We start from the raw sequence: 27,998 nt of genomic DNA on the forward strand, positions 1-27,998 counted from the left end.
ACATCTTGTTTTTGAATGATAATATCATTATAAAGTGCACTTTTGGACGTCTTATCATAATTGTTGGAGGATTGAAGTTCTAACTTGCTTTAGCTACCAATTTGGACTGATGGTAAATAACTATATAGTTTTTACATCTTGCTGGAAGTTAATTTTTTTCTTTTACTTTGTTGTTCCTGATAAGTAACCAGAAAGATGCATGGAGGGCCTTTGCATGACTCAGGGTGCATTCTCTTAGCAATGTACTAAATATTTAAATCCAAATAAATACCTTAGAGATTAATGTTCTTACTTTTAAAAGATGCTTTCTGGATTTTACAATACCATCTTCAAGAATATCTTAACTTGCATGGTAGAACCACATTTTTTTTTCTCTCTTTTGGCATCGCAGAAAGCATTCCATGAGCTTTCTTCGTCCATGATAACTTTCTTCATCCATGATAAGTCTGAAACCCTTTATTCAAAGCCAGATACCTTCGTTTTCAATTAATATTTTCCATTATACCAATGGTAACTATTTGGGATTTGCAGTATTTTACATGTCAATAAATTGCAGTGATATCTATTGTTCATCACTCTGAAAGGTGTAACCCTTCATTGTTGTAAATGTTGGTCATGTCCTTCCTCCTTTTCTTTTCCTTTGACTTCCTTGTCCGTTAAAAACTCATTATTACCGCTGCTATTTGTTTGATAATATCAGACAAGTAGCAACCATTGTCTTTTGTCAATCCTGCTTGTGCCCAAGCTTTTGCTTATCGCTCGAGGTTTCCAACTCAAAATAGCTTCAGCTTTTGGTTATTGCGCCAGGTGGTGATGACTAGGTTTTTGAGTGCCATTGATATTTATCATGTTATTATTATATTACATGATACTAGCTGTTAGAGAGCTGTTAGTGGTTTACAATACTTGTATAGTGCCATACTAAATTATAAAGTCTCTCATCTTTAGCATATTTAATCACAGAGCAATGAAGAAGTGCCAGCCCTCACACACCCACACCACACTGATTAAACAATATGTGTACTACCGACAAGATTTCCAGCGTTTTGCTTTTGAGATCTGAGCTACTAAAATCATTGGTGTGCAAATGATTAGTGTTCAACCAGTACCAAATGCTGCAGGCAACTACTGCAATCATAGCGAGATGCCGATTCGGCAGAACTATTGTTTACAGCAGTTCCAGTAGCCGCTGTTTTTTTTCTTTTGTATCTCTTGCTAGTAGTACATCGTTTACCAGCTGTTCAGAGAATGGTTCCTTGGAAAAGCCAGATTTGGTCAATTCATGCAAATATTCCTTCTTGTTGCAAGTTTTAGACTCTACTTGTACATATCATTGTACAAACATTGGGACCACGGGCTTCAGGTCTCAGCAATCATGTCCCAGGTGAAGTGGGGATTCTGCTTTCTTTTGGAAGCGCATTTCTTTGATTAAATATTCCATATGTTACTGACTGTAACAAACAAATTATTGTTCAAATGGGCAGATCATAGCGTGACCAATTGAACGCAACAGAATCATGCATGTAACGTATGGGTAAAGACAAAGATAGGATGAAATAAGGAAATGATATGCTTCTGCTCACAGTTATCATACTCTATATCTTCGATCTTTATTTTCATGGATTCCGTGTTGTTTTTGTAACAAATCAATATGATCCATTGGATGGTTGGAGTAGCTGTGAATGTCTGTAGGCTTTACGAGCTGGCACTCTTATTAGACATCAAATGATCAAAGTGGTAGTACTATATCCAATCCACCAAACTGTTTCTGGTATGATTTGATGCAACGCAAATAATCCTATATTGCTCAGCGAGTACCTACCTGTTCATAGTTAGATATGATTAGTATCAATCACGATTGCCTGCCTGGAATTCAATACCATGGTCCGTGATTATCTGAACCGATAGCTCGTAATTCCCGTGATTAACAAATAGACACCTTTTAATCACGCAACTGCAGCCGCAGTTACCAGTTAGGAAGGAATGTGAGAGGCAATGGGAAGCTATTCTCAGCAACAAGTGGACGTCACACGGAAGGATCGATGGGAACAAGACCGCAGCCATTGCTATTGCTAGTCTCAAGTTGCTTGTAGGACCAGAAGTCCAACGTGCACGGCTCTTTCCCAAGGTCTCCTCACATTCAATTCTTGGGTCGCAATCACTCGCAGCTGGAACACGGCATGATTTCAGATTGCAGAGTTTGGATTGGAATTAGGTCTGATTATTCCTCTTGCTTACCATTCATGCAAGTTTCCAGGCAAAACAGAGGGAGTAAAATTTGATCGATCAAAAAACTTCAAACGTGTTTGCTTCAATCGGGACAAAACTGTGGCACGACACGATCGACGAATTCACGGCGACAATTCGATGACAGAGGACGAATTAAACAAATCTATGTTCTTTTTTGTACAGTAACGAACGAACTCAATTGAAGGAAACAGAAGATGAGAGGGGAACCGAACCGAAGCAACGATCGATCTCGCTTCTCACCAAATCACGACATTGCAACCCGAAGCAAATCGAGGACAGGACGCCGTGTTCTCGTTTGATCCGGTGAAGTGATTGTGGGGGAGAGGAACGAGAGGTCAAGCCCGGCCGGCGCCGTCGTGGGGCGGCGGCGGGTTGAAGAGCGGCGGGGCGTCGCGGCCGCCGAGGTCCATGGACGACTTGGCGGAGGCCGGCGGGGCGGCGAAGCGGGCGGAGAAGTCGCGGTAGCCGGTGTAGTCGCCCTCGGGGCTGGCGCCGTGGCCCTCGTCGAAGTTGAGCGCGTAGCTGAGCGCGTCGTAGTTGAGCTTCCGGCCGTAGTTGTGCGGCCGCGGCCCGCCGCCGCCGCCGCCGCCGCGGCCGAACCGCCGGATGAAGGTCTTCCACCGCGGCCCGGCCACCAGCTCCGACCACTCCCGCACCTTGAGCACCGCGTCCACGGCGCGCTGCCACCAGCTCTCCTCCTCCGCCCCGCCGACCCGCTGGTGGGACGACGCCGACGAGGGCCAGGGGAAGCAGCAGCACCGCCGCCCGCGCCGCGCGAAGAAGGCCGCCTCCGCTTCGTCCATCCCCGACGCGCCGCCGCCGCCGCCGAGGTCGGTGTCCATCGAATTCGTGAGTTTGGGTGGGTGGATTTGCGATTTTGCGGGCGCTGCGTCCGCGCGTGGGTTTTATTGGGGAGGTGGTGGTTTCGGCTCGGGCTGGGGAGAGTCAACGGTAGGCGCGGCAGGCTGACGTGGGCCGGGAAACGCGGGCCCACTTTGTAGGCCGCCCGCCTCTCGCAACGTTCGCTAAAACTCGGTCTACGCTTACTTCTCCGGTTCCATTACTCCCTAACACGCCATTAATCTTATTAAAATATTTTCATACAACTTTATCCAGTCATGATATTATGGAATATTCTTTTCGCACCTCGCAGTGAATACAATACTGTCATTTCTGCGTTATCAGTCTAGATAGAAAAAGGCCCGTTTGATTAGTAGGAAAAGAAAATATGAATTTTAAAGAATTTTAATTTTGTAGGAAATTTGTTGTAAAAGTACAATTTTTTTAGAGGAGAAGTTTTTAAAAGTTAAAACAAATTTCCTATGGATCTTTAAAATTCCTATTGTCATTTGAAATTCTTGAAAAATTTTCTTTGAGTTCATCACTCTCATCCGAAATTCCTCCGTTTTTTTCCTATGGTCTAATCAATGGTTTTTCTTTGTTTTTTCTTGTTTTGCAATTATTTGATTTTCCCTTGCATTTTAATCAAATTTTCTGTGTATTTTTATTCCTACAATTTAAAAGTGTCTTAACGTATTTTTTACATTGGCGTAATCTATTGATGACTTGAATACGGGATCACCTGAACGACAGGATCGGGATGGACAGCGCGGGCACAGCACAGATCGAGGGCCACGAAGCTGGAGCTAGCAGGCAGCTGCACAGAACTTGTGCAGGTAGGCGACCTCTTGCGCCGAAACAGGAAGTACATGATTGGCTATTTGTGATCTGGTGTTCTGGAATAAACAAAGAGGACGAGCATTTCCCCACGGCAATCCGCAGGTGTTAACCGTGTTATCGAGAGGATTAAGCAAGCAGGTTGCTCCAGGCCGTGGCTCAGTCAAACCAAACCAACAACATAATATGATCCTTCAAGGCAGTGTCCAATATGTGGGGCTCATGGTTTGTTGCAGCTATCATCCGGAAGCAAAGTGCGTGTTTTTGGATAGGAAGTGTTGGGTACTTGGGGTTGGGCGGCCAGAGGATCAGGCATGTAACGCCTGCGCCTCAGCATTTTGAGGCGCAAGTCATGGATTAGCCGTCAACCTTACGATTTCTGCAGGTTTTCAAGAACTGTCCGCCATTCTGAAGACTGAAATCAATTGAAAATTTAAAAATCAAATTTGGATAAAGTATGCTCCGATGCTTGAAGTTTGGTACCGTGCCATTGCTGATGTGAACTCTGCCAAGCCAGAAATGAAAATGGTCGGAGACTTGGGCGGTGATCTCCCGCTGCGCTGCAAGTTCACGGGCGAACCGTATCTACGGTTGCTTTCAAACAATCTAGGGAGATGCATTTGACAGGGGAGTGGTAAGGGGTGTATAATTTTAACCTCAAGGTTCCGTATTTAATTCATAACATATTTACAATTTCTTCTAAAAAAATATTTGCAATGATGTCTCTTCCTCCAAAATCATGTTTTTCAAGCAATCCGGAGTCAGTTAAAAATAAATCTCTAATATTATAAAAATTGAAGATGTTTTTGCCGGTACTTTGGTACGTCATCCGTGTAGAATCGGTTTATAAGTTTGTTCGCTTTTAGAAATACAAATCCGTATTTGACTCGGGTTTTAAGTTCGTTCGCTTTTGGAAATACATGAGTCATATATGAAATCTCTTTAAAAAACTCGCATGCTAACTTGAGATGATCGGACTTCTAATTGCATCACATGGTTTGATACAAATATATATATCCAGACGAATTCTCATAGTAAATTTCACCTTAATTAAACCGTATGACAATAATAAGATTAAAATAGTCTCCACCCGTTGCAACGCACGGGCAATTTTTCTAGTAAATAAAAAAAAGGAGAGTTTGAGACCGTAAACTCAACGGCATCCTTGAAAATAAAACAAAAAAGAGTTTGAGATCACAAACCCAACGACATTCCTGACTCGTGAAGAGTACGTGACTAACAAGCATGGAAAAATAACATAACCTTTTCTCGAACTTTTTTTTTAAAGAGTAAAGTGCAAACGTGTCTAAATTTATGTGGATATATCGTATTGGTATCTAAACTTTTAAAATTTATTTTTGGATTTCAGATTTATCGTGCGTGTCATATAGATTTAAACGAGCTTCAATCCAATATATCTGCTGATGTGACTTGCCATGATGGTTTATATGTGTCAGCGAAATCTACATATTAGTCTCATATTAAATAAATAAATAAATCATTTTCTCCTCTCGCTCTCTCATATCCTCTCCTCTCTTTGTATTTTTTTTTTCAAAATTTCAAAACATTCTTTTTTCCCCTCACTCTTTAATTTTATTTTTACTATTTGACTGACACGTGGATCCCACCAACAGACATAGACGTCAACGTAGCATATCACGGTAGCGCATGGAATGGGTCTAGTCTATTTGGACCTGAATGATATTTTGATATTCAAAAGTATATTATAAGAGTTCAGAAATCTAGATGATACACGTGCACAAGTTTAGATCCCGTCCGTACACTTTACTTCTTTTTGGAGGAAAATTTCACGAACTTCATGAATCCTGTAATATCACACGGAACATGAACGCTGGCCCGCCTATAAATCCTAATCGCCTAGGCCGCGTTTAGAGTTTGTTCTGCCTTCTAGAGGATCGCTAGGAAAGTTCCATATGATGAGACGGAGCAGCGCGTCCAAAATGGTCTTGGTTACGGACTATAGAAGACGGCAAGAGGCCCATGATTTCAAGGCCCGAGACAAACCCAACAAGAAGCCGATTGCCCTAGCGGAAAGCCTACCATGAAACTTCCAACGGGCCGCCACCCAAGTGGATCCAGTAAACGGCGGACGACTCCACGGGAAAGCGCAACCGAGCCCAACTGCTAAGCCCTAGCCATCGTCCGCTGGTGACTCACCGGCGGCGAAACCCCGGCGGCTGGACTCGCCAGTGATTTGCCGTATGCGCGTATGTTCTCTCTCCCTCTCCTCTCCCGCGATAGTGGATTCGAGTTGCAAATGTAGACAGCGGCCGGAGCCCGGGGAGATCATGGCGGTAACAGAAGACGGGAGATTGCCAGATCGCAACCGCAAGTAAGGAGATCGCCAGAACGGATTGTCCAACATCTCGAACTTTGTTGGCTTATTGTTTGGTTATGATTTTCACGTTGGCTAGAAAAAAGGAACTCCGTAGTACTTTTGCAATTGAGGATCCCAACTCTCTAGTTAACAAGGTAAAATAGTTTACGAACTATATTATTCTTTCTTGAGTGCATACTATAGGGCTCCTGATGCCCGTCCTGCTGACGCCTGTTCCTAAGATCATGACATCATGTTTATCTCATATCATCTCCAAGTGAAGCACATCAATCTTCCACTACCTAGGAGTAGTTAGTAACTTGTACATGCTATCTCAGGATTTGATGTTCCTTCTGGCTTCTGTTACCGGTCAGATCGCTGATCGGTTTTCTTGGATCAATCTGATTGGAATTAATTATGCTTATCAAGGAATTTGACCACCAGGTAATCCATCGCACCTCAAATCAGAATAATGTGGTTGAGGTAAGGATCATAGCTTCCCCTTTCAAAATTCGTAAATGATGATATGGCCATATGGCCTTCTTACTTTAGTTCTATAGAACAATATTGCAGGTAATACCGAGACAATAAGCAAATGGCCGTTAAGTGTTTAACATCCAGTACTGATATATTGGAGCAACTGTTATTTGTTCTTAAAACTGCAAGAGGAACATAGCTGAGGCTGATTTGGACTCGGTTTTACTGTTTTTGATTAAATGAATCAGGGCTTGTTCAGTCATAAGGGTTTTTTTTTTTTTCGCCGGGCCGGCCAGAGTACAGTCACAAGGTTTGCAGCTGTTCTATACTTGAAGTGGAACTGTACGAAGATACGTGCTTAGAGAATTAAGGTTTCCACTAATAATTGTTCAGAGGTTGTTACAGATGAGAATCAAGAAAAGATTATGTACGTTTAATGCATATCTAGTACATCTGTTCAAAATGTGAACTAATGATTGTCTATTACTTTAATGCTTTGCTTGTCATTTCTGATCATTGATAGATTGGTCCGTACTGCCTTTTTTTTCAAGGAATAACTGCATAGCGTAAAAGATAAGTCTAGATCATGGGCAGTACTGCTGTGCTGCATGCATGTAATTGTTATCTAGCTTTTTGATAGATTGATTGTCCATGCAGACCATCCAGAACGTTGATGTGTATCTTTCTGACTTACTGAGCCCACGATATAGTAGCTTTTCTGTTTCACTGTGTTTGCATGATCCACTGGTTGACAGTTTGCCTTTCCATCTAAGCTGGTAGTGAATGTTTGTAGGAGAAGCAGGAATCTTCAATGGTTGAAAGCATCTGTAGCAGAGACATGATCCATCATCGATCATTTGCTCGTGTCAATTTCCATGAGATGTAAAGCATTTCCAGTTGGACAGGTGTTGTTCACATTCTTCCTCTTTTTTTTTCATTTTTTTTTGCATTTGATAAGTTCCATTAATTCTCTTTCATAGAATGATTTCTCATGTGATGCCTCCATCTAAGATCTAACTTTTAGGTGAAATCGGGCTTTCAAAGGATATAGGATTCTAGATGTTCAGAGAGGTCCTGGGCTATGGGAGATGCATAACAAAGGTGTTTCCACTGCATAGCAGTGAGGTATGCGTGTTTCATGTATTGATCCTTCTGCATTTCAGACAACCTATTCTTTATTTTTTTTTTCATTAGGAGAGGGAAAGCAACCTACCTTCACTTCTTTTTAGTATGAGGATTAGATGCAAACTAAAACTTTGCAATAAACTTATCAGAAAAGTTCAGGTTCCATGGTACGCATATTATTACCGACTTGTCGGCATTGTGATATATACAGATATGATAGAAGGTGAATAAAGATAAGCATCGATCCATATTGTCGGAATAGTTAGGTTGCTACCTTGTGATTAAAACACGACATTTGCAGAAACAATGAACTTTAGGCTTTGGGTTGCATTCGTTTGGACCTTCCTGAGATTGGTCCCTCGATCGGAAGATGCTATCAAGCAGTATTACTCGACGTACTAACTTCCAAACAGAGTTGGGACTTCAGTGGATGGTCCACTTCTTTGTTGCAATTTCTTTTTCCTCCAAATCATATTTTATCGCCGGCATTTCCATACTAAGCCAGCAAACGATTGCTAGGAAAGTTGCAGTTGTCACTCATGAAGTAATGATTGATGGAAAAAAAAATCCACATACATCGCTCTCGATCCTTTCTCCGGCAGTTGATGCATCTTAAAGTGTGAGCTTTCGCAGTGCAGATTTTGCAATCTTTTGCCGTCTGATATCACACTATCATCTACATCAACGGATCGACCTGAAGATAAAGAAATCAGGTAAGTAGGTAATGCATTACATGTAAGCATGTTTATTGGTATTTTTGCTGACTTCCCACTGTGTGCTTTCGGATCCTCCCGACCAAAAGAGCACCTGAGTTGATAAATTACCAGGTGATCTTGTACTCTACCTTAGAGATATGCACCTTTTAAGCAAACATATTTGTACTAGGATAGCTCTAGGTGGCCACCAAGGTTAGTGTCCACTCGCTGCTTCGCACTTGTGAGAGACAGGAAGCATAATTTACGCTCTCTGATTTCTCTCGCCATTGCTATCTGGTGCAGTATTTGTATGTGCCCCTGCCTCTTGCTCAATACATACGCATCATACGTTTGCAGCACCGGGCCTACTACCTGAGCTGTATTATCATCAGCATATATTCACCTCAGGCATCATATAGAATACTACAAATTAGTGGATGTGCCTCCGTTGTGGAGAACACCGAAACCCACCATGGCACTATGCTCCTCTTTCTGTCTCACTACAGGCTCCAACTGTTCCCGCATGGGTTTGTCTTCTTGCATCTGCACACGCACAGAATAATTCATTCTTCGCATCGCAACTTGCAAAAGCTGGTCGCTTGCCTGATGCTGCGCCCTGACGCGTGCTTTCGCTAGCTAACCTTTACATGTGTTCAGGCGTGGATGGTTTGTTCAGGGCCTTGAGTTTCTTCAGAAAATCTGCTAGTAGCGTCTTGTTCAGGCAGCTGGTTTGATCATCGAGCTTGAACGCTAGCCCTCATTGAATGCCTGAAGCCGATTGATGGGTTTTATGGATGGATTAGTCGAACTGTCGAAGCTGCATGGTTGTCCCAGCAAGCATGATCGCTGTGGTGCAGATGTTGCTGTCCCTCTCTGCGATCATGTCAATTATAGCACGGAGCCTTCGTTTTAAGTTGCCATGTCCAGACACCATGCTTCCATGGACGCGGATCAGAAGTGTACAACCCAACGCGTTTCACCTGTGCCCCAAAAAAAATGAGTTAAAACGATGCATTCAAGCTGTGGCGCCTGCTGCCCCCATCCTGCTTGTTTTGCATGGTCCCCCCTGTTCAGGTTCAGGGAGAGAGAGGTGAGGTGAGGTGAGGTCCCCCTTACTTGGGCCGTGCGATGCGGCAGCTAGCGTGAAGGCACGCTCGCGAGTTCGGCACTCGCTTTCGGTCGGGGGGGCCATTCAATTAAGCTGCATGGACGCACGTAGGACGGCGACGTTCGTTAGCCACGGACGCCGGAACGCTTGCGTCCACTTCCCCGGAAAGCTCGACGGAGAGAGGGAGAAGGCCCCGGTAGGCCTTTGCTCACCCTGCAACAATGTGCTGTCGGGCCGGGTCGACATCGACAGCCCGAGGAGGAGGAGATGCATTAGCTATCCAGACTATCTCGACAGAGGAGCTCATGGTGAAAAAAGGATTAAGTTTTTCTCTCGCGGTTCAGTAGCTTGGACATTAATGGCAGCCAGCTCGAGCGGTTGTGCTATCACGTCCGGTGATACAGATTACAAGGGGACACGGGGAGTAAGTGCCAGGGGCGCAAGAGGCGGCAAGCGAAGCCGGCGTGGGGACCGACCGCTGCACGCTGCAACCTGCAAACGGAGGTGAAACCTCTGCCCTGCTACAAGCAGTATACACGACGTAAACGCTGCTGACATTTTTGGTTTTCCGTTTTTAAAGCCTTTCGGCTCAGGTCAGAAATCGTATGGCCCGTGGTTTTTCTACGTGTGTTCTCTTTCGCTGTTGCTTTCGGTGTCTAACCGAGGGCAACGTGCCAAGTGCGAGACGCCATGAAATCGCTGGAGTCGCTCACAAAACTGTAGCTCAAAATGGAGGTGGTGCTTTGTCCGGTCCCTGAAGGCTGAAGCCTCCGTCGCCCCTGCAGGCCCACGTGTCGCCCTCCCGTCGTCTCACCGATCCATCCTGCTCCAGAGACTACAACTGCTGGAGGCCACCCGTTCGCGTCAAACTCCAAACCGGCGCAGTGGCCGCCTTGGCGCCACATCCGGCACCGTCAATTCGGCGCAGCAGTGAGCCCCATTGGCATTACACGGGAAGGCCCCTGTGTCACGGAGCATTCACGCCCCGGTCGATCTCATCGTACAAGGCCACAACGCCTGTGACGGAGACGTGGTTTGGCGGCATGGGATGATGAGAGGCCCCGGCGATAGATCACGCCGTACAAGGACCGGATAGTGTGGCCATGATGCAAGCCTGACCCGGGACAAGCGAAAACGTCCAGATTGTTTAGGCGATCAGGTTCCAGCTAGCTGATGCTGATTTTACATGTCACAGGTCGGCACGGCACCTCTCGCATGGTGACGAGGTTACGTTTGGTTGGACGGAACACGGGCGTGTGGCCGGTGATTCCAGGATCGATCGTTCGCGGGGCCGGGCCCCGTGATACGGTGATCAGAAGCTGCCACACGCAGGGGCGCCGGTTCGGTCACTGCTACGCCACAGTTAAATCTGCCGGTCCGGCGGAAGCTAACACGAGGAAACGGGCATGGCATCATGGCGCGGCATGGCGTGGCGTGGCGTTGCGTGGCACTACGTGTATGTATGCGCGTCCGCGTACATGTCAGGCGCGCGCGTCAGACGCCATCGTCGATCGTTCAACGCACACCGTACCGTCAGATCAGATCAGATGGCTGCCGGACTCGGACGGATGCGTGGGTCGGACCGGCTCAATTAAAGCCTTTTAGCCTCTTCGATGGATCGACCGGAGAACAAGACGAGGGAGGAGGAGAGAGGGAGCGTGCATGCATGCAGATCGCAGATGACTGCGCGTCAGCTGTACGCGCACGGCGTCTCGTCCTGCACGGCGCCTACCTTTCGCGTGTACCGTGGCGTGGCGTGGCGTGGCGTGACGCCAGCCAGGTAGACTCTCGTACGTGGCCCCCCTCGCCCGCGCGTGTGCCAGCGCATGGCCCGCCCCCACGTCGCGGCGGCTTTGCGCGCGCGATGCCTCCCGCCGAAAGGAAAGCCGAGAGGGCAGAAGCGCCGTGCCAATTCCCCCTCGCGGCCTCGCCGGTGCGTCCCCCGTTTGCCGGAGCACGCTGATGCTGCCGGTGACAGGAGCGAGTCCTGCCTGCGCAGCGCGCGAGATGCCGTACGTGCGTGTAGCGAGACGCATCGTACGGCGGCTGGTGCGCTCGTCTGTCGACCGGGGCTGTGCCTAGAGATGCCTTTGCTTCCCTTCTTTCGTGCCGATCGAACCCTTTTTCTCTTTTGCCATCGATGGTCGAGGAGGCGACGCCATGATGGGGGTGGTGGGCTAGGCTAGGCTACCACCCGTCTCGATCGTCTTTTGTTCCTCCTTCCGAGCACACACACCATCATGAGCGCTCTGGCGGACGATCCATGGCTTTTGCATGCGTGCCGGCCGGTCGCCGCTGCCCTTTGAATCGTACCACCACCACAAGCTGAGACTTCAGAGGACTCGCTCTTCAGCTCTCGTCTCTCGTGTCTGGAATCTCTGAGCCGGCCGTGCTGTCCAGTGCATATCCGACGCAGATGCAGGTGGGAGGGAGTACGCCGTTGCTGTTGACGACTTGACCGGTCCAACTGTCCAAGTCCAGACTTTTGCTGGTGGCATCTGGGCTGCGAAAGATAGTTTCATCAGATGGACTATCGATCGGTAGCCATGAGACGATCGTGCGTGTCCATGTCCAGGGAAAGCTCCGGTGATCTTTGTAGAACGTGGTGTTTTCCCCACTTTTTCTGAGAGCTCTGGAACTGTGCTTGGGCCGAAATAATTGAATTGACAACAATTTATGGCCTCTTTGGAATGACAAATGTTACGCTGGTTACCTCATGTAGAGTGCTAATCAATCGCCTGTAATTGGTGGACCTAAACGCATCCCCTCTGGTATGAGAAACCATGTAGCGGTGATTACTTCGTGATAAAGTGGGTCACATGTTTGATTACAGAAAGCCCAGCTTGAATGATGCAGATGGCCGGTGATTATTCGCGGCATGCATCATGCTTCATGCATGCCGCGAGCTGGCCAGCCTGTGGTCACTTCCGACTTTTTCGTGCAACTGTGAAGCCACAAACCAAAACCATTTTTCGCGAAACAATGCATCAATGGCAACTACTGTCGTTTCACAGGTCTCGGAAAAGTCTTAAAAGGATAGTCAAAGTGATTTGGCAATTCTCCCTTCTCCTTTCGATGCGAGCATTAGGCATTGATCCGGTTCATTGAACCGTGAACTTTTCTAATCTCTTATTAAACCACGAGGAACAAATGCCGAGTCCTCATATTTTTCGTAGGAATAGGATTGGCATACCATATTCGCAAGCTCACCATCACTCTATCAGACTCACCTGGTCAAAAGAAAGGGAAGAAAAATGCTGATTAGACTTGGTAAATTCATCTGGAATCCCAGCTCTAAAATCTCCGGTAAGTAATGCGCCTTTAACATCTTGGCATCCGGTCACACTAAGCGACGACAGGTCAGATGCTAGTTTCTTTTTTTATACATTGGCGGTCACGTGGTTTGATAGAGGTGCTAGTTTTTTTTATTATAGCCTCCACAATAGTTTTGTAATTTTTCTCTTACTATATCAATATAAAATTATACGTGATATTATTTGTTTTGAATAGTGTTTATATCAAATATAGTACCAAATTGGTTACAAAGTATGACTTGAATTGTAATACTCCCTCGCCAAAAAAAAAAACCAATCCAGGAGGCGGTGTGACAAGTCTAGATTCGTTGATTAGGAGTGGTCACATCCCCTTTTAGGTTGGATTTTTATGGGACGGAGAGTGTAGGTATTTAGAATAGTAGTAGAGTTAGATTTCTTATCCTAGTCTATCTCTTAAATAGAGAGGCACTACATATTATAACAGTACGATCACTGTAACATAGGCGAGCGAACGATTAGCCCTGACATAACTTGACAAGAATTGTCGATACCTTCTTTTTTTTAACGAATCGACGAGCGCCAATTTTATTAAATAGAGAAGGAGAACTTTACAAAGCGAAAGGAAAAAAAGAAAGGAGCTAGAACCTTTGGTCCGAGCTAACTAAAAGAAAGCCACCTATTAAGACTTCTCGCTCCTGCTAAGGCCCAAGTTTTGGCCTCTTCCTTGATCTTGGCTAAAAGGGAGGTAGCTGAAAGCTCCTTCTGTTGGAAGGTTCTGCGATTCCTTTCGTTCCATATCTCCCAGGCGACCAACAACATCAAAATGCGGAGTGCCTTCTTAGGTGTCTCTTGTATTTTTGCGGTAGCCTCCCACCAATCTAGCACCGTTGAAGTTTGCCGCCATAGGCTAGGATTTAGTTGCTCGCACGTCGCCCACTCCGCTAGTGCCGCCCAGACTCTCTTTGTGTATCTACATTCTGCGAGGAGGTGCATAGCTATTTTCTGGGTCCGACGACATAAGGGGCAGATGGAACCGTTTGGCCAACCTCTTGTCGCCAGCCTGTCAGAGGTCCAGACTCTGTTTTGGATGATTAGCCAGGCGAAGGTCTTACACTTACGCGTGCCCAGGCTTTTCCAGATTAGCCTGTTGAAGTTGGTAGCGGTGGTTCCAAGAAGTTGCGCGTTATATGCCGATGCTGCTGTGTACTCGTCGTGGTTAGTAAGCTTCCATGTTATATTGTCCTCCTCGTGCTCTACCAGGTGTATAGCCTGAACGGCGTTCCAAACCCCGACAAGTTGATCAATCAGGTCTGTCGTCCAGCCCGCGGTCCCTGGCAGGTCCAAGTCAAGAAGCCATTGGTTCGCTTGCGAAGGATGATGCTATTTTTTAAGGACCGTCTATAATCAATGCTCTGGGATGTAGTTTGACAAATATCGTGTTGGTGCTGTTAGCAAGTTTGGAACTTATATGATATTCTTTCACATTGACCCCCATGTCATTGTCAATGTCTCTTTTACAACAATAAACCTATGCATGTTTTTCATATTACCACGGCTCTTCCCATGTGAAGGATTTGGGTATAAAAATGAAGTTGCCTTTAGAAAGACAAAGGCTGCGTTCGTTTCGGCCTCTTCCCAACCCCTCTCCCTCGTTTTCTGCATGCACGCTTTTCAAACTGCTAAACGATGCATTTTTTGTAAAAAGTTTCTATACGAAAGTTGCTTAAAAAAATCAAATTAATCTATTTTTTTAAAAAAATAGCTAATATTTAATTAATCACACGCTAATGGATCGCTCCCTTTTTCGTGCGGAGGAGATAGGTTCCCAACCCCTATTAACGAACACAGCCTAAGGAGAAACTACACCTGAACTGAAACTCGCATTTCGCTTCAAGTAGTCTTGCTATGTATGAGCATGGTGGATGCAACACAATGAGATACGTGGAAAGCGGATCCTATGACTTAACTACACATATAGTTGAGTCACTGATATGTGGGTTCCACTTTAGTAAGGTCCATATATCAGTGGCTCAACTGCACAGTAGTTAAATCAGATAATCCTTTTCCGTACGTAAATGCAAGCCTTTTCTTTTTTCCCGGAGAAGAGGGGAGATGAAGGCACTAGCCGTGGAACGAACTGAACAGGTCTAACAACCATTCAACCAAGAGGTTAGGCGGCAGATTCAGAACAGTGGCGGAAAATGAGCAGGGGGAGCACAGGGACCCCAACAAGGCACTTAAATGCGACAGCAACCTAGAGGGCCCTGCTTGTCGCTGGATATGCTCCACCGGTCCACATCAAATCCCACATTAGCGCATAATGCCCTGCACCAAACGTAGGGCCACCAACCCCTTCGCAATATTTTCTCCATCAGATGTTCAGAACGAATGAACTAATCCAATCAGTCAGTTAATAGTACAGCGCAGACAGACACATTTTCTACTTGAAGAACTACATATACAAGTCAACAATTCCGTTTATGTCCTTTTGTTGCCTCTAATATGTGTATAGAATGAACCTTAATCTGATTATGAACCATTTCATGCGAAATCATCTAGTTTCATGCTTGGTTAGAACTAGCTCAGCTGATCTCCATGAATCTACGGTACTGTGCATTCGTCCGTCTCCATGATTACAGCTAGAGTCACTAGCTTATTGGTGCCATCTCCACGTAAGCGACCTCATCAGGTACTAGTACTAATTGGCGGCACACAGCTCTAACGGCCGACATGTCTTATCAAATCAGCAACCGCTGATAGGGAGTGAGGCCTCGTCACCCATGCGTTTCTGTGGCTTCGACTCGGCCAGGCGAAAGCGAAAGCGGCTCTTCTGGTCGCTGTGCTAAACGATTTTTGGAGCAGTAGATTAGACAGCAGTGTGCTCTCCATTTAGTTGTGCACAAAGTTCCAATTTGACGTATAGGTAAAAAGAAGAGTGAATTTACAGCAAAAAGACTGGAGTAATTAGTAGTAGGATATTAATCATTTCAAAGTAGTAGTCAGCAATACCACGACACGAACAAAACAAGGTCGATCTCTTGTCAGAATCGGCGTCCATTTTACAAGGGTCAGCGCAGCGCAGCCAACCAAAACTCCCACAATCCCCTCCCAAAACCGAACCGTTTCTGTGACCTGAACTGGATCCTGTGTCCCCCCAAGCTTTGTACTTGTACTTGCTTTTGGTGCTCTTTTGTGACTCACCATTGTCCTAGCTAAGCTAGCTACCATCCTGTCCTCCCCTTGACTCGTTTGACTCCCTTCCAATCCCCCTCCTCCCAAATTCTACTTCAAGAAATAAAGAAAAGAAAAGAAAAATCAAAGAGTCCTGACTTTGCAAACAGTGTACCAGCTCTGTCTTCTTCTCCCCTCTTCTTAACATGGCTGGTTGTCAGGAGCAGGAATTTACATGCATGCAACTCGATTACAGCCCAAGCAAGATGTAGTAGACGAGGGTGATAGGCAAGGCGATGAGCATGCCAAAGATGACACTGCGAGCAGGAGCAAAGGCAAAAAATGTCAGTGGCCCGTCGATTCAGGACAGAGTGCAAACTGAGAGAGAATCTAGTACTTACGCTGTGCTGAGAATGCTAGGGTGCACGCTGTACTCCTTGGCGAAGACGAAGGGGACAATGCCCTGGGGCAGAGCTGCCTGTTCGTTCGTTCGGTTTGGACCAAACAAAAGAACAACAGAGAGAAAAAGGTTAGCCAAAGCAAAAGGCTTTCGTGCTGGCCAAACGTAGAAAGTGCCGCGGCCGTGGAGAGCAAAAGGCAGGAGAGAAAGCAGACGCGAACGAGCACGAGGGGCTGGGAGAAAAGAACGACGCTGGCTGGCTGCGCGCGGTAGGTTGCATGCCCACCCACACGGAGACCTTTATTTTCGGTGTGTGACTGTGCGTGTGACAGTGTGTGCGTATGGCTGTTCTTTTCCGTTCCGGTTTACCTGGACAATGGCGACGTGCAGGAGCGTGCCACGGAGTCCGACGGCGAAGGACGCCGCCGCCATCACGGCCGGCCCGGCCAGGAACCGCACCGCCATGGCGTACGTCGCCACCTTGTTCCCGCACGCGATGATGTGCGGCTGCAGCGCCATGAACAGACCTGCATGCATGGCGAGATCGCAAACTCAGGGGAACAGCTCGTGACACTGCCGGGGGTGAGGTGAGGTTAGCATGGAAACAAGAGAATACCGACCGAGACTGAACATGGCCATGCCGAGCCCCGCGTCCGACAGGATCGAGATGGATTTCAGGACGATGGCCGGCATCTCGAAGTTCCACCTGCAACGCCAAAACGAGACGAACGCCTTGTCAGAACCAGACCACCACACCGCACCACCACAGCACGTACGAGCAGATGGGTTTGGGTTTGCGAGAAGCCCGGGGTGTACGCACCTGAAGCAGACGAGGGACCAGATGAGGCCGATGAGGCTGGAGTAGGTGTTCGGGTTGCGGATGAGCTTGCGCCACACCATGATCAGGATGAGGCGGGTCATCACGCTCGTCGGCGGCATCGCCGTCGGCGCCGCCATGGCCTTGCTGGGGTCGGCGCCCGCCGCCGCCGCCGCCTTCTCGTCCCCTGCCTCCGCGTCCCTGTCCATGACGCCCCTGTTCCCGAAGCTGAAATCGTCCCGCTCCACGTAGTCCTCCCTGTCCTTCGCTCCATCCACTGACGTAAAAGAAATATACGAGTCAGTACAAATTAGCCCAAGAAATGCTCCCCAAATCAGGCAAATAGTACACGGTGAAGATAAAAGATTGCTACTTTTGCGGGGGGACTTGACTGCCGCGGCGTCGTTGTAGTCTGGCGCGCCGCCGCCGAAGACGTCGGACACGGGCGACGCGCTGGAGCTCCAGACGAACATGTGGAGGTCCTCGCCCTTGGCCTGCCCGTTCGTGGCAGCCTTCTTGGCGCCCTTGGGCGCCGACGACACGGCCGGGTTCGGCGCCGGGTAGTGGCCCGCCATGGGCGCCGCATTCGACGCCGGGAGCGGGTACTTGGGCTTGGACGCGTCGTCCTCGTAGTTGGACGGGCGCGGCGTGGCGCCGGTGCGGACGCCGAACGCGTCGGCCGCGCCGAAGTTGGAGCTGCGGCCCACCATGGAGTAGAAGTCGGTGTGGTTGAAGCTTGAACCCCTCGGCGTCGGGTTCCGCGACGACTGCAGCGAGTAGATCTCGGCGTTGGTGAGGTTGCTCGGCCGCGGCGTGGTGCTGGAGAAGCCCATGGAGCGGCGGGAGTAGATGTCCGAGCGAGACGCGTTGGAGCGGCGCACGGTGACGTGTATCCTGCCGTCCTCCTTCACCTCCGTCTCCGTCTCGATGGCGTCCCTCCTGCCGTCCAGCGACACGACGTCCGGGTCGACGACGATGGAGGCGATGTTGGCGGCGGTGTCCGGGAACTGCTCGGTGATGAGCATCCGGGCGCCGCGGTACTCGAACATGAAGAGCATGAGCGTGTACCAGATGATGCACTGCAGCACGACGATCTGCACCATGAGGCTGCCGGAGAACTCCCCGTACATGCCCTTGAGCAAAGGGATCCCCATGACGAGCGTGTTGGGCAGCGTGGAGAGGGAGAAGAGCGTGATGGTCCACTCGAGGCTCCCCCGGCGGCTGAGGTGGCTCCACGCCGTGAGCATGGCCAGCACCATCAGCTTCTGCAGCGTGTCGGCGGCGATGAACCGGAGGTTCATCGTGTACGGGTTGTTGGTGGAGATGAAGTGGAACGACAGCAGCGGCACGGCGAAGAGCGCCACGAAGCGGTTGATCCCGGAGCACTGGTCCGGCGTGAAGATGCGCCACCACTTCACCGACCCGTACGCCAGTATCATCGCCACGTACAACGGCACCATCGCCGTCATCACGTGGTAGAAGTCCGCTGCCGTAATCATCTTCGCCCCCCCTCTTCCCTCCTCCTCCTCTTCCTCTCTTGCTTCGAGCTCAGCTCAGCGCTCACTCGGTGGCACTATTTCACAGCTCAGCTCAGCTCAGCGAGAGGAGGCGGCGGAGGAGGAGCATTTGATTGGGTGTGTGCGCGTGCGAGTAGGATCGGTCGATGGGTAGCGCGGTTTTATTTAGGCGAGATGGCAGCGCGGCCCGAGCTCGGTTTGGACCATCCCTTGTTTGCTTGCCTTTATCTATCGCGATGCGCTGTGCTGGTAGTACTATCTGCGTTCTGCAACCCGTATGCGGTATGTATCCCAACCCAGATCGAGCGAGACCGCCCGGCGACCGGGTTGGTGACAGCCGCCGAGCCGTCACGCGCGCGTGGATGGATCGAGCTGTTGTTCATGGGGCTCGTACATAGATACGCCCCCGCCCGGGTCGGACAGGGCTTTTGCCGGCTGATTCGCGTGGTGTACTACTATTGAAAAGTACTATACGGTATTTGCGTACACTATGCATGGTCCATACCGACGTACTAATAGTCCACGCCATGTTAGGAAATACGAACAAAAAATACAAGACTGTGTCATGCATTCCTGTCGCTGTGGCTCAAACTATTCAGAATTTCAGATCAGTTGTTTTTTTTTTTTTTGACTAACTCAGGGGGTGGGGGGGGGGGGGGAGTTTGCATATGAATTGTCTGGTAAGATCAGTTGTTTTTAGTGATGAGAGACATTGCTTCCGGCGCTAGACTTTAAGACTTCGTGGAGTGTAAATTGGGCGCTTTGAATCGAATTACGCCTCTGAAAGTCTCGGTGAACAAAATCAATTCCCGTTTTTATTGGATTCGAGGTACGTACAGAAGCTCGTCAGTCCGTATAGGGGACGGCGGTCAGTGACGTGCCAGCTCCCTGTCCTTGCCTTTTGTTTCTGCCAAATCTCGAGTGTTATCGGTAACGGAATCTGAAAAAGGAGCCATCAAAACTACCACAAATGTCCCGAAAATCAGATCCAGAAAGGAATCTGCTAGTGCTAGCCTGCACCGTAGATGTGAATATTCCTGAAACGGCAACTCGGTAGTCGGATCCGGACCAATCGCCACCATATCTTTCAACTCCTCCACTGGCAATAACTTGCAGCTATAGAAGTCAATGAAAGCTCAAGCGGTAGCTTGCTGAGGACAAGTTGGAACTTGGAAGTGAGGGAATTTCATGTGTATTTTCCAGAGAGTAAATTCAATCCTGTAGCCATCACGGAAAAAATAAAAGATATTACTACTCCACGATTTAAACATTGTAGCATCGGTAGTAAAAGCTTAGAATTCAGAGTTAGGGGGCGTTGCTTGTGATTGTTCCATCATTGAATTGCGTAACGTTCAATTCTGATCTTTCTTTTGCTAAAGTTTACTCCAATACAGACATTCTATCAAGTAGTACTCCATTTTAGTAATTTTTATCAATATACTAAGTTATAGATCAAATAATCTAATCGTGCAAATGCAAACACAGACATGCTAGCTAGTCTCCACCTAATTCAACGCTCGCAAATACTATTCCCATTTTCTTTTGCCTGGCTACCAGATAGATCACCCAGCTTACCATTGGAGGGAAGAACACAAGTCCAAGTGCGACAAATTGCCACAAACTTCTCCATTTCTGCACGGGAAGCCGTGCTTTGAACAGTGCGCAGGGCCATATTTAACAGCAGGAGTAGATCGTAAAAAGAGGCAGGGAACATGAAGATTGGTAGTGGCGACTAAAAAAAGGACGAGCTGAAGATAAAGTCCCTGGCCACGCTCGCCTGCTGCCTCCGTTCCCGCGCATGCCACACCCCGCCATCATCGTCTGCTGCACTAGCAGTCTAGCACAACGAATGCCACAAGAAAGAGCTCCATTGTGTCGCAACCTTTTGATTTCTCCTTCGAAGCATAAGATTTATTTTCAGCCGTTGGATCTCGGTTACGGACGGTGTAGGATCACCCTCTTCTAACCGGAGTAGAAAATTTTTTTCGGTTTCTGTTAACCTTTTGATGATCACTTCTTTGATCCAAGCACTCAAAGCTGACTCTGTCCAACACGTGCGTGCATGCTTCACCGTCGGATGGTTCAGCTGTAATATGGGTTTAATGGTTCCAAACTTTTTTTCAATGGCAGAATTTGTCGGTTAAAAAAGAGTTGTGGTGTGCGTTTTTGCCTTTCACATTTTACCTCCACATGCCTCCTCTTTGTTGTTAACGGTAACAAAAGAGCAAAAGGACGATGAACAATGCTAAAGCGTGCTCCTAAAATACCCACAAAAGCTGCTCCGGATGTCAGATTTTTGTTGATACTGTCCTTAAAAAACTTGCAATTGCAAGCCTTTTATCCTGTCTCTTGCTGTGTGGGAATAAACTTTGAACAGGTTCCATGCCCTGGGCCCACCGGACCTGCTTACGCGACGTGCACATAATTAATTTCAAGTACCATTATCGGCTGAAAAAACCCTACTTACCCAGCACAGCATGTACTGCACGGGCCAGCGAGACGCTGTAAAGTGCACGAGTACGAGCACTTGCATATGGTGCCCCCAACATGAGAGCCACTACGACGATAAACGAGTTAAAAAATGGCGAGAAAGAAGAGGCGTTTTCTCAAGAGAAAAAGGGCCATGCATGGCCTGTATATTGTTTATGATCAAATATCATTTGTACGCCCAGATTCCAAATGTTCTGCTGCCCACCACTTAGCTTTATTGTTAGCTTTGTGATGCTCTAGCTTGTCATAAGCCAACGGGTATTTGTTTACGAATCGTAGGCTAGTAGGGTTTGTAGCACATTGCTACTAGATCCATGAAACGGGGGATTTTGCTCCTGGAGCAGGTGAAAACTCCCCCAAGATTAGCTCCCATCGAAGCCTGTTTCCCGGAACGAAAGATTGTTCCTACTGAAACCCGCAAACTAAAGCTAGTACCCATTTTTCTTCAGAGAAAAAAAAAAACAAAAACCGCACCCGTTGGCCGTTGGTCCCTGATCGAGTAGCTGGGATCCGTCGTGTTCAGCAAGCGGATAGATGCCGTGGCGATGGAACGTGCACTGTAGCCGCGTACATTCTGTCCAGTGGCGTCCGCGTCGCTGCCCTGTAGAAGATCCCAGTAGACGGATCGCGGTGCAAGCAAGAGATCGAAACCGTGCTACTACTGTGCTAGCCTAGCTAGCTCTATGATAGATTTGGAGTCAACCGCGCGCGCGAGCCCCATCCTTTCGTGGCACCAAACTCCGCGGCGCACGCTGGAGAGACGACGACGAAGTGAACGAACACTACCGCGCTGGGCGCGCGGCTGCCGGCATGGGCATGAGCATCGGCGTGGCTCGCTCGCTCGCTTTCGCCGATAGGTAGGCGATGATCCACTTCGCGTGTTCTCGATGGGAATAATACTGTACTGTACTGTACTGAGGAGGGTGGTACGTACGGCTCGATCGATGGAGACAAAGCTCAGCTAGTAGGTGATGGGCTCATGGATGGCTGATGCGTCGTTCATTCCTTCTGTCGGTTTGCTTCTACCCGTGTAGCGACGTAGCGTAGGGTGGGTCGGCCTCGTGTCGCGACGACCGCAACGTTGGTGATGGTGGTGGGTAGCAAGCGCGGGGGCTTGGCCATCCTCGCCCCAAGTCGCCCACGCCGCCATGACGCCCCGCGCGCCGCGGGACGGACGCCGAGATGGAGGAGGAAAAACGTGGGGCGCTTGGTGGGATGGGGTGGGATTGGGGATCGAAGCGCTGGTCCACCATCCGTAGCCGAGACCGAGGCCCAGGCGAGAAGCCATGCTCCCTGCTGGGCCAAGCCAACCCGGTGGAAACCGCGTCGCACGAGCCCATCAGCTGCTTTTTTGCTGCGTGGTAGAAGAACCCGGTGGAATTCGATGCAGATGCTAGCCCATCCGTGTATCGACATCGACAACAGTAAAAAAAAACGCAACATATGTATGCGTCCTTATAGGAAGAGGAAACGAACAACACAACATGTATATATGTATCCGTCGGGAAGGGAAAAAAAACAACCCAACATGCTTCGGCCGCACCCAGCTCCTCGCATTGCACACGATCGTCCTTGCTTGATCTGCTTAATCAATTAAAGCAGTGTCTGTGGTTCCCCAAGGCAATCGCATGTGCTTGGTGATAGGACTACTATACATCTGCATTTAATCGTATTAACCCGTGTGCACGCGTGCATGCATGATGGCTCCCGGGGCTAATTTATCGATGGGTTAGACCGGTCAAACCTCGTTCAGTCCGTCGCTAAACTGCTTCTAAAGAGGAAGGGAGGGAGGACCATTAGTCCTTGCACTGTTTGGGAGAGGTTCTCTGAACCTGGAGGAGCCCCGATACCGGTAGCCCCAGTTGTTTGTTACCCACAGCCATATGCCAATGTGCAGTTGCTTGCTTCTAAAGTCAATCATGGCCATGCATTACATGCAGGGTTGTCCCTGCCGTCTTCGTCGTCGTCGTCGCCGTCGCGTGTACTGTTCCTCTTGATCGTCGTCCCCCCCACGTTTTGCAGATCTTTGGGGCCGAATTAATTAGAACGGCGTGGTTATAAGGTGCTTTTGATGGGCTGGTCCTGATCATGGCTAGCAGTGGGGAAGAGCAGAAAAAAAAGAGAAAAAGAGAGGCATATTATTCTAGTTCGATCGATCGGGAGAACCGGAAGTAAAGCGGCGGAGAACTGCAGATGATTGATCGAGGAGAACGACGACGACACCGGCCGTACGGTTATTATTCTAGTCTGTAAAACGAAGCATCTTTTTTCCTCTTACAGGACCAGACGCTGATCTTCATATCGAGGATCGATCTCGCGGCCGTCCTTCTCGTATCATCGGTGCTGCTTTCCAGCTCGATCGTCTCCGGCTCGATCTACGGCCGGCTGGTGGCACGTTGCTTTTTCTTCGATGCTTAGAGGGAGGTCCAGCACGATGTGTGCTACTACTGTGCTAGCTAGTGCATGCATATATATGCTCTGCCGATCAAACAGTTTATGCAGATCATAAAAAAATGATGTTCGATCTTGAGCTGGTAGCGCTAGGGTCGACTGTGCGACACGTTGTTGGGATGTATAGTAGGATTGTGTTTTTGTGTGGAGAGGATGGCGTGAGCGTTGCATAAGTGTTACGTGGGAGACAATGGCGGCAGAATTTGTGCCAAACATTCCTCGGTTAGATAGAGTAGATCAGTGGATCGAGTAGACCGAGGTTTTTGAGATTTGAGAATTGGAGGGTGGTCTTCCTCAACTCGCGGGATGGTTGTCCAGCAATGGAAGGCAGTCGCATATCTATTATATTATTAAAGAAATAGAAAAAGGAGACTTCACGTTCGCTCTCGCTCTCATGGCCTAGAAATTCTCACATTAATCAGAGAAAAAAAAAAGACGGAGTCCATATAGAAATACAATTTAGAAATAGCTGAAATTCGGAATTAAAAAATAAGGAATATTAGAAGAGGAGACTAGAGTCTATATAGAAATACAATTAGTAAAGAATAGAAATTCGGAATTAAAAATAAGGAATTTTAGAAGTAGAGTATAGAGTTCATATAGAAATACAATTAAGAAAAAAAATAGAAATTCGAAATTAAAAAATAAGAAATATTAGAAGTAGTGTACAGAGTCCATATAGGAATTTAAAACTAACTAAAAATCGGAATAAAAAGGAGCCTCCACGTTCACTCTCATGACCTAGAAATTCTCACATTAATCAGAGAAAAGGAAAAGGCAGAGTCCATATAGAAATACAATTTAGAAATAGTAGAAATTCGAAATTACAAAATAAGGAATATTAGAAGAGCAGACTAGAGTCCATATAGAAATACAATTTAGAAATTGTTGAAATTCGGAATTAAAAAAATAAGGAATATTAGAAGAGGAGACTAGAGTCCATATAAAAATAAAATTTAGAAATAGTTGAAATTCGGAATTAAAAAAAAGAATATTAGAATAGGAGACTAGAATCCATATAAAAATACAATATAGAAATAGTTAAAATTCAGAACTAAAAAAATAAGGAATATTAGAAGAGTAGACTAGAGTCCATACAGAAATACAATTAGGAAATAACTGAAATTTGGAATTAAAAATAAGGAATATTAGAACTAGAGTATAGAGTTCATATAGAAATACAATTAGGAAATAATCGAAATTCGGAATTAAAAATAGAGAATATTAGAAGTAGAGTACAGAGTCCATATAGAAATACAATTAAGAAAAAAAATAGAAATTCGGAATTAAAAAATAAGGAATATTAGAAGTAGAGTATAGAGTCCATATATGAATTTAATACTAACTAAAATTCGTAATAAACATAATAAAATTAAAAGTAGAGTTTAGAGTCCGTATAAAAATACAATTTATAAATAACTAAAATTCAAAATTAAGAAAAACATGGGAAGAAGAGTTTAAAGTCAATATAGGAATACAATTTAGAAGTAACTGAAATTTGAAATTAAAAATTAAAGAATATTGAAAGATGAGTTTAAAGTCCACATAGAAAGACAATTAGAAATAATAAAAATTCATAATTAAAAAAAAGAAATATTAAAAGACAAGTCTAGTGTCCATATAGGAATATATATTTGCAAATAACTAAAATTTGATAATTAATAAAATAATTAATAACTAACACGTATATAAAATACAATATGAATATTACACATTAGTATTTTCGTAAAGTTATTGCAAAATTTAAAATTATGTTGGCATTATAATATATTTTAATAATATAATGAGAAAACATATATGCTATTAAATGAGAAAAATATAATGATGCTAGCCGCACAATCTACGCGGGCCACCATACTAATTTGTATATATAGCACGTTGGCCGTACAGGTAGTTACAGATAAATAAATATATGGTGATGGACTGATGGTATCTTAGTACTCCTTGTGGTTGGCTGGTGCGCTGTATGATTAGCTAAGCTGCAACCTGAAGTGCTTGCACTGGTACTAATATATACTCTTTCCGTCCCATTTTAAAAGCAGCCATGAATTTTCGCGTCCAACTTTGATCGTCCGTTTTATTTAATTTTTTTATAATTAATATTTTTGTTGTTATGAGATGATAAAACACGAATAGTGTTTTACTCGTGACTTATGTTTTTAATTTTTTTAAATTGTTTATCAAATAAGACGAACGATCAAAGTTATGCGTGAAAAATCATGGTTGCATTTAAAATGGGATGAAGGGAGTAGCAGGGAATATCTTATCTAGACAGCAATAATATAAACATCTTTTGACAATTTCCCATTGATTAGTTCCCTGATTTTTCACATAAGCAAAATCTTCTTCCCTGACGAAGTTGACAATGTTGCTCATCTCCCTGTTGGGTTTTATTTGCCAGCTCCGAGAGAGGCTGCCTGTCATGGAGGACATATGCGGTTTTGTATAGTATAAGGTAATCAGATAAGGTCATTGCGGTATGAAATTACAGACACGTTATCAGGAGTGCAAAAATCAGTGGATAAGCTTCTGTTTACGACTTGCTAGAGACCAGGAAACTATGTCCTGATTCCTGAACCCTCCTAATTGCTAGAGTATCAGATAGCGGCAAGCAAATACTTGGGCCATTTCAACCTGTCCCGTTCAAGAGCCCGTCTAAAAGAAGAGAAGGCCATTAATCTTTGGGAATAAGTTCACTTGGTGACCCTAAAAAATGATTGAAATCTAATCCGTGATCCTAAACCACAAAACCGGATATCTTGACCCCCAAACTATAAAAACCGGTGCAATTTGACTCTCTCGGTGGTTTCGGAGGGCGGTTTCGCTGACATGGCGGTATTGACCTATTCTGTGTGCTGACGTGGCGCTTAGGTGTCATTTCAATTAAAAAGTTACAAGTGGGGCCCGTTTGTCATTCACACACACAATTGTAGGGCCCACTGACATGTGGGTCCCACATGGCATCTTCTCTCTTTCTTCTTCTTCCTTCCCTCCCTTCTCTCTTTCTTTCTCCCTCTCCCCTACGGCCATCCGGGGAGCGAGCGGGCGGGAGCTGGAGCGGCGGCGACCGTGGGTTGGAGCTGAAGCGGCGGGCTGGAGTCCATGTCGCGCCGCTCGCCGTTCCTCTCGCACCACCACCACCCGCACCACCCGCACCACCCGGCGCCCGGCATCGAGACGTCGGCGACGGCCGAGCGGCAGAGGCGGCAGCCCGCGGGCGGCGGCTGTGGGCGGCAGCGGGAGGGTGGGCGGGCGAGGGCGGTGGCGGCTCGTAGCAGTGGGAGGATGAGGGGAATGGCGGCGAGCAGGAGAAGCAGGCCGCGGCGGCGACTTTGAAACCGCGCGGCCCCACGACGAGGCAGAACCGCTCTGATACCATTTTGTAATGACCCGCCTCTCCCAGGCCGGGCCCACTTACATCTGGCAGCTTTCATAGGTCATAGACTGGCCTCACAGACCAACACAAGTCTTTTCTGCACACTTTGTCCTCACTCATGCACACCTGGGAAGAATTTCCCGATCGGTCACCCATCCCTAAATTACTCCAGGCCAAGCAACCTTAACCCTGGAGTTCTTTGGAGATTGGCTTCCGAAAAAGAAGTTGCAACTTGTTGATATGAGTATTCTATTAATCCTATTAAGCCCTAGGCCAGGATATTACAGAGAAGGGGCACGTGGGTCCCACAATCTATGTTAATGACAAATGGGTCCCACACATATTTTTTAATTCTAAATGCCACCTAAACACCACGTCAACGCCACGTGTAAAGGAGACCCGGTCAATACCGCCACGTCAGCGCCACGTCAGCGAAACCGCCCTCCAAAACCAACGAGGGAGTCAAATTGCACCGGTTTTGTGGTTTAGGGCACGGATTAGATTTCAATCACTTTTGAGGGTCACCAAGTGAACTTATTCCTAATCTTTGTGCAGTGGCTCCTAAGATAGGCCGTACAGTAAAGCCCAAATAATTAGTGAAGGGCCATGAAGCCCATTTCAGCCCACGGAGGCAACAAAGCAAAACGACCAGCCCAGGTAAGGGGGTCGACAGAGAAGCCCATGACCAACCAAAACGGAAGAGGTACAGTCCATTAGAAGCCCAACTGCTCGCAAGTTGAGGTGGCCCACCTAATGTTTGGGTCCCACCATCAGGAAGCATTATCTCTCGCCCCGGCCCAGCACACGGCACGAAAGATACCATTCACATGA

At 47.1% G+C, this 27,998-nt stretch overlaps 2 protein-coding genes across 2 annotated transcripts; both read right to left on the minus strand.

The window, feature by feature from the left end:
- Positions 1 to 2,342: 2,342 nt before the first annotated feature.
- Positions 2,343 to 3,117, minus strand: LOC127763623 (uncharacterized). The gene has a single exon (XM_052288388.1). It carries the CDS (start codon positions 3,090 to 3,092, stop codon positions 2,586 to 2,588), a length of 507 nt encoding a protein of 168 aa, XP_052144348.1. The 5' UTR covers positions 3,093 to 3,117; the 3' UTR covers positions 2,343 to 2,585.
- A 12,784-nt stretch (positions 3,118 to 15,901) lies between these two features.
- On the minus strand, positions 15,902 to 19,072 carry LOC127763390 (auxin efflux carrier component 1a). Its single transcript, XM_052288076.1, has 6 exons — positions 17,707 to 19,072; positions 17,337 to 17,610; positions 17,137 to 17,222; positions 16,886 to 17,043; positions 16,518 to 16,594; positions 15,902 to 16,433 (listed from the first exon to the last, which is right to left on the minus strand). Exons 1-6 carry the CDS (start codon positions 18,830 to 18,832, stop codon positions 16,367 to 16,369), a joined length of 1,788 nt encoding a protein of 595 aa, XP_052144036.1. The 5' UTR covers positions 18,833 to 19,072; the 3' UTR covers positions 15,902 to 16,366.
- Between the last annotated feature and the right edge of the window lie 8,926 nt (positions 19,073 to 27,998).

This window comes from Oryza glaberrima, chromosome 2, assembly GCF_000147395.1.
Source record: "Oryza glaberrima chromosome 2, OglaRS2, whole genome shotgun sequence".
Classification (NCBI taxonomy): domain Eukaryota; kingdom Viridiplantae; phylum Streptophyta; class Magnoliopsida; order Poales; family Poaceae; genus Oryza; species Oryza glaberrima.